At 35.3% G+C, this 6,753-nt stretch overlaps 1 protein-coding gene across 1 annotated transcript; it reads left to right on the forward strand.

Annotated features, from left to right (window-relative positions):
• Positions 1–154: 154 nt before the first annotated feature.
• LOC134251640 (ficolin-1-A-like) lies at positions 155–5,841 on the forward strand (the record flags this gene model as incomplete). The annotated part of the gene is made up of 3 exons (XM_062734041.1): positions 155–251; positions 4,555–4,719; positions 5,600–5,841. Coding segments are annotated over 3 exons (504 nt in total), but the record flags the coding sequence as incomplete, so codon positions are not given.
• Positions 5,842–6,753: the final 912 nt, after the last annotated feature.

The following is a 6,753-nucleotide window of genomic DNA, read 5'->3' on the forward strand; positions in this document are numbered from 1 at the left end:
ACTTATAATTTGTGGTTTATTTAATAATTTAGAAAAGCTGATGCTAACTTTTTTTCCTATTCATTGATGTACCTTAAGCAGTTTTAATTTTAAGACGCTAAACCACTAACTTTTTGATAACCTATCGTACATATATTAATATGCAACATTAAAGGTAATACAGAGACGGATGGATGGGACGATCGACTTTTTCCGGAATTGGGAGGACTACAAGAACGGTTTTGGTAACAAGGCTGGGGAATATTGGCTTGGTATGTAATGAGTATTTTTTTAATTATGTGTCTTTACCGGAAAGGTAACATTTTTCTTTTAAATAAATGAGAATGAATAAACTTTTCGCTTTGAAGTACTAATTAAGGGACTCCGACCCTCAGACAGGAAGGACAACTCTTTAATTATGATTTAATTCAAAAAGTCTTTAACGAAGATTGAAAATTAAATCTTTCCATGCAACAATTTTCTTTTTATGCCTTTCTATGTGCTTCAAGGTTTTTTGCAAAGCTCCAGAAATCATTTCTTATTTCACATCATGTTAATAAAAATTGGTATCTAAAAATGCTTTTTCGGGATAAAAATTTCTACTTTTAATTAAACTTTTCTAAGAAGTTCAAAGAACCTTGAAGCACATTGAGAGGCATGTAATGAAAATTTTTGCATTAAAAGATTTTCTTTTCAAGCTTCATTTAAAGACTTTTTAGCTCACCTGAGCCGAAGGCTCAAGTGAGCTTTTCTGATCAAAATTTGTCCGTTGTCTGTCGTCGTTGTTGTCGTCGTCGTTGTCGTTGTTGTCGTAAACTTTTCACATTTTCATCTTCTTCTCAAGAACCACTGGGCCAATTTCAACCAAACTTGGCACAAAGTATCCTTGGGTGAAGGGGATTCAAGTTTGTTCAAATGAAGAGCCACACTCTTTTCCAAGGGGAGATAATCATGAATTTGTTAAAAATTAATGGCATTTTTTAAAAAATCTTCTTCTCCAGAACTGCTGGGCCAGGAAAGATGAAACTCATATGGAATCATCCTTAGGTAGTGTAGATTCAAGTTTGTTCAAATCATGACCCCCGGGGCAAGGGTGGGGCCAAAATGGCCGACCCAAGTTTTACATAGGAATATATAGGAAAAATCTTTAAAAATCTTCTTCTCCAGAACCACTGGGCCAGGAAAGATGAAACTCATGTGGAATCATCCTCAGGTAGTGTAGATTCAAATTTGTTCAAATCATGACCCCCGGGGCAAGTGTGGGGCCAAAATGGCCGACCCAAGTTTTACATAGGAATATATAGGAAAAATCTTTAAAAATCTTCTTCTCCAAAACCACTGGGCCAGGAAAGATGAAACTCATTTGGAATCATCCTCAGGTAGTGTAGATTCAAGTTTATTTAAATCTTGACCCCCGGGGCTAGGGTGGGGCCAAAATGGCGGACCCAAGTTTTACATAGGAATATATAGGAAAAATATTTAATAATCTTCTTCTCAAGAACCACTGGGCCAGGAAAGATGAAACTCATGTGGAATCATCCTCAGGTAGTGTAGATTCACGTTTATTCAAATCATGATCCCCGGGGCAAGGGTGGGGCCAAAATGGCCGACCCAAGTTTTACATAGGAATATATAGGAAATATCTTTAAAAATCCTTCTCAAGAACCACTGGGCCAGGAAAGATGAAACTCATGTGGAATCATCCTCAGGTAGTGTAGATTCAAGTTTGTTCCAATCATGACCTCCGGGGCTAGGGTGGGGCCAAAATGGCCGACCCAAGTTTTACATAGGGATATATAGGGAAATCTTTTAAAATCTTCTTTTCAAGTACTTCAAAGCTATGATTAGTGATATTTATATGGAATCATCCTCAGGTACGTAGTGTAGATTCTAGTTTGTTCAAATGATGAATGCCTGGAGGGGGGGATGAGTAAATTCAAGCCCGATGTGTTCAGGTGAGTGCTGTGGCCCCTGAACCTCTTGTTTTACAGTGGAAGAACTACCACCGAAAGTGCTGATGTTGAATCTTCAAACCAGCTGAACTTTATTATCCCAGCAGTTTTGGCACCTCTGGTTTTATTGTTCATCATTATTGGGGTTGTTATTTATTACTACAGATCCAAAGGTATATGGTTTTGAGTTTTTTTACCTTCAGTAAGAACAGAGTATTGATTAATATTATTTGTTAAAAGAAAAAGATTTCTGAATGTTTTACCTTGTACACAATTCTTGTTTGCCTAAAATAAAATTTTTGTCGTTTATAAAATTGAGAAAAACCTCTTTGAGATTTAAGATACAAGAAGCTGATTATCATTTAAAATTTGATGCACAGTGCTGCAACTACCTTTAGGTAGGATAATCTGAAACTTTTCAGTGTTTTCCCAAAGAACTGGTTTATGGCCAAATTGATGGCTTCAATTGATAAAAACACCGCTTAGAAATCAGAAATTGTAATAAGGTTGACAAAGGTTCTGTTCATAAACATCAACCCTTAGCCTGTAACAATAGAACTTTATCCTTTACTCTGAAATAAAGGGAAAATACTTCTTTTGTTAGTTATTGATAGGAACTGAAAAAAGTTACACACGTCCCAATTTTTTAGCTCACCTCAACGAAGTTGGGGGAGCTTATGTAATATCCTCGGCGTTGGCGTCCCAGGTTAAGGTTAAGTTTTTTGGAGCAGTTTTCTTTTGAAGTACTCCTATGTCCTATATTGATTAGACATGCATGGAAGATGCTTCTAATGTGTTTCATTGTACCAGTCAAAGTTTCAGATGCTGCAATTTCAGCAAAGGAATGACCAGGTTAATGTTTTTAGCTCACATGAGCCGAAAGCTCAAGTGAGCTTTTCTGATCACATTTTGTCCGGCGTCCGTCTGTCTGTCTGTCTGTCCGTCTGTCTGTTCGTCTGTCTGTAAACTTTTCACATTTTCGACTTCTTCTCAAGAACCGCTGGGCCAATTTCAACCAAACTTGCCACAAAGCATCCTTGCATGAAGGGGATTCAAGTTTGTTCAAATAAAGGGCCAGGCCCTCATTCAAGGGGAGATAATTGGGAATTAATGAAAATTTGGTGGTATGTTTTAAAAATCTTCTTCTCAAGAACCACTGTGCCAGGAAAGATGAAACATCCTCAGGTAGTGTAGATTCAAGTTTTTTCAAATCATGACCCCCGGGGGTAGGGCGGGGCCAAAATGGCCGACCAAAGTTTTACATAGAAATATATAGGAAAATTCTTTAAAAATCTTCTTCTCAAGAATAACAAAGCCATGATTGATAATACTTATATGGAAGCATCCTCAGGTAGTGTAGATTCAAGTTTGTTCAAATCATGACCACCGGGGGTAGGGCGGGGCCACAATGGCCGACCAAAGTTTTACATAGAGATATATAGGAAAAATTCTTTAAAAATCTTCTTCTCAAGAATAACAAAGCCATGTTTGTCATATTTATATGGAAGCATCCTCAGGTAGTGTAGATTCAAGTTTGTTCAAATCATGACCCCCGGGGGTAGGCGGGGCCACAATGGCCGACCAAAGTCTTACATAGAAATATATAGGAAAATTCTTTAAAAAATCTTCTTCTCAAGAATGTCAAAGCCATAATTCATAATATTTATATGGAAGCATCCTCAGATAGTGTAGATTCAAGTTTGTTCAAATCATGACCCCAGAGGGTAGGGCTGGGCCACAATGGCCGACCAAAGTTTTACATAGAAATATATAGGAAAATTCTTAAAAGATCTTCTCAAGAATAACAAAGCCATAATTGATCATATTTATATGGAAGCATCCTCAGGTAATGTAGATTCAAGTTTATTCAAATCATGACCCCCGGGGGTAGGGCGGGGACACAATGGCCAATCAAAGTTTTACATAGACATGTATAGGAAAATTCTTTAAAAATCATCTTCTCAAGAATAGCAAAGCCATTGCTCATGGGACTACTTTTGGATTTAAACTTTTCAATAATAAACCAATTTCTACTTTTTCCCAGCCACAGTGCTCAGGTGAGCGATGTGGCCCATGGGCCTCTTGTTTAATTAAGGACAGACGAGACGTTCCTTAATAAAAGATACTTTTTTCTAAGAGTTTGTCATTGAAGTTTTGCTACTTAAATATGTTTACTCACAAAAAATTGAGGTAATTTACAAGGCATTTCTGCAAGATACCAGGGGTAGCTTTTCTTATATAATCCTTTGGGGAAGAAAAATCATTTTAAATTTCAAATGTTTAAGTGTTTGGGTGTTTTAAAATCGTTTAGAAACTGGTTTAGAAATCAAAATGTTATAACATTTTTGAATATTTTTCATACATTAGGAAGATATACAAATCAGATTTTGAGGAACGTCTCGTCTGACCTTAAATTATAAATTAAAGAGTTCTCCTTCCTGGCGGAGGGTCGGAGTCCCTTAAGGAGAAGAAATAATCATATTTTCCCATTCAATATAAAGTCCTCATTTCTTGCTTCTTGTACAAATTGTAAAAATGATTTGCTTTTACTCATTCAATAACTTTGAAAAGTAAAACCTTTTATGTTAAAATTCTCATTTTGAAAATGCATCCACTTTTTCAGGAAACCACAACATTAATGAAATTGTTAACCAAGGATATTATGAACTGCGGATAGACATGTCTGATTTTAATGATGAAAAAAGATATGCTCTGTACAGAAGATTTTCCATAGGTGATGAAGCCCATGGATATAATCTTCATGTTGAAGACTACGAAGGGACTGCAGGTAAAACTTGAAAACGTTTCCAAATTAATACCTCGTGGGTAACTTTCAAAGTTGAAAATTGACAAAATAGCAACACTTCAACTTTTATTGTTTTATGTTTAAAATATTAAGCACTTTGATCGCCTGAAAAAAAAACAAAAACAGATGTGTAAGAGACCAAACGTGTAAAACTGAGTTATATACAGAGGCAATAGTTTAACAATTTAAAATACACAGGCTATGAAGTCTTCAAGAAAAGACTTTAATAAAAACAGAGGTCAGCTGGGGATTATTATTAGATATAAAGAATGACTTTCAGATAGTTTTCTTAGTTTTTTAACGTGTTGTTTAACGTCCATCTCGAGAATTTTCACTCATATAGAGGCACCATCATTTGCCCGTGGACAATTACACATTTTGTCCTATACTCGGCACTCAGGACCAATTAGCAGTGAAGGATCTGTTTCGTGCCAGCGGGACCACGGTTTTTACGGTTGTATTTGAAGGAGCAGTTTTCGCGTCCCACACTGGGATTCGAACTCACAACTTAAGGATCAATTCTTTACTCCGTTCTCTAACGCAGGAGCTCTTTCCACTGCGCCACACAAAAGACTCTCCTAGTGGTTCCTGAGAAGATTTTTAAATTACTCATTTCCGTGCTTTACCTTTGAATGTTTTGTACCATTGTTGATGAAATAAGCTCTATAAAGGTAGTTGAGAATAAGTAATGTGAACAAAAAGGCAGAAACACAGAGACATGTGGACATCTTGGTATATGATAATTCGAATAAACTTCTAGCTCAAAGAGCTAAAATATAGAGAAATCTTGATATTCTGTTCCTTTGCTCCTTTACTACATATATTATTAAAAATACACCATTATCTTTGAATAATTTCATAGGTGACTCATTGATAATTCATCATAATGGGGCACAGTTCTACACAAAAGACCACGATACGTCGGGTAACTGTGCAAAGAGATTCAAGGGTGGTTGGTGGTATAACTCTTGCCATTATTCCAATCTGAATGGGATGTACCTTAAGGGAAATCATCTGTCATACGCTGACGGGATAAATTGGGCGACATGGCGTGGACATTACTACTCACTGAAGACCACGGAAATGAAAATAAAACGATTTTAAACAGTATGTTGTAATTGCCGTGTGAACATTGACTTACAGTATATATTACCAATTGTTTCTTAACATCTTTTACATCAAAAGTAATATGAATAACAATAACTAATTTTATTTTATAAAGTCATGATTCTTACTGTGTATCATAAAAAACGAAAAAAGTCGGTGTATTTTCTGAAGAAATAAATTTTATTGATATCTTTCAAGTTTACTTTGATTACAACCTTGTCCTATGGAAGTTTTAGGATAAAAAAAAGTCTGTGAAGTACATAATGGTTCTTAACTTTTAAAAAGTACATGAAAAGGGTATATTTTAAAGCAAAAAATAAAGTTTTTAAACTTAACCTGAGGTTCTGAAAATATGCACATCTTAAATGTTAAATTTCGTGATAATCTAACATTTTTCAAATAATTTTTGCCAAATGTTATTTTCCACAGCTGAAATACATGTAACTAGTGTCATGAAAAAAAAAAGTTTTACGTCTTTTTAAGTTTCTGGTCAGAAGCTAAATCTGTCCAGATTTGTACATTTAGACTTTTTAAATTGTACATTACATGTAAGATATTATCAAAATGATTCAAATTTTTGGAGAAAAGTACTTTTGACCAAGAATGTGTCGAGTTCGGAACTAACGGTACTTTAATGAAACAAAATGAGTACAAAATAGAAGCAGAGCAAAAACAGACCTCTCAAACATCGGAGGTGGGATCAGATACCATGCAAATAAAGTGTATGTTTCCATAAAATAACTACTTAAAGAGCCATCATTTTGGTCGCTTTGATGGAGAAATGAAGAATTAATTTTTTTAAGAAAGAAAATTTCTTTGTGAAAATCGATTTTGCACACTGCGGTATTCTGTTCAAAAGTAAACTTGAAAATATAACATGTATCAGAAAACCTAGGTATCCCTGCTTTA

The sequence above is a fragment of the Saccostrea cucullata genome, unplaced genomic scaffold (genome assembly GCF_032062105.1).
Source record: "Saccostrea cucullata isolate Sc308-1 unplaced genomic scaffold, CSIRO_AGI_Scuc_v1 ctg19798, whole genome shotgun sequence".
Lineage (NCBI taxonomy): Eukaryota > Metazoa > Mollusca > Bivalvia > Ostreida > Ostreidae > Saccostrea > Saccostrea cuccullata.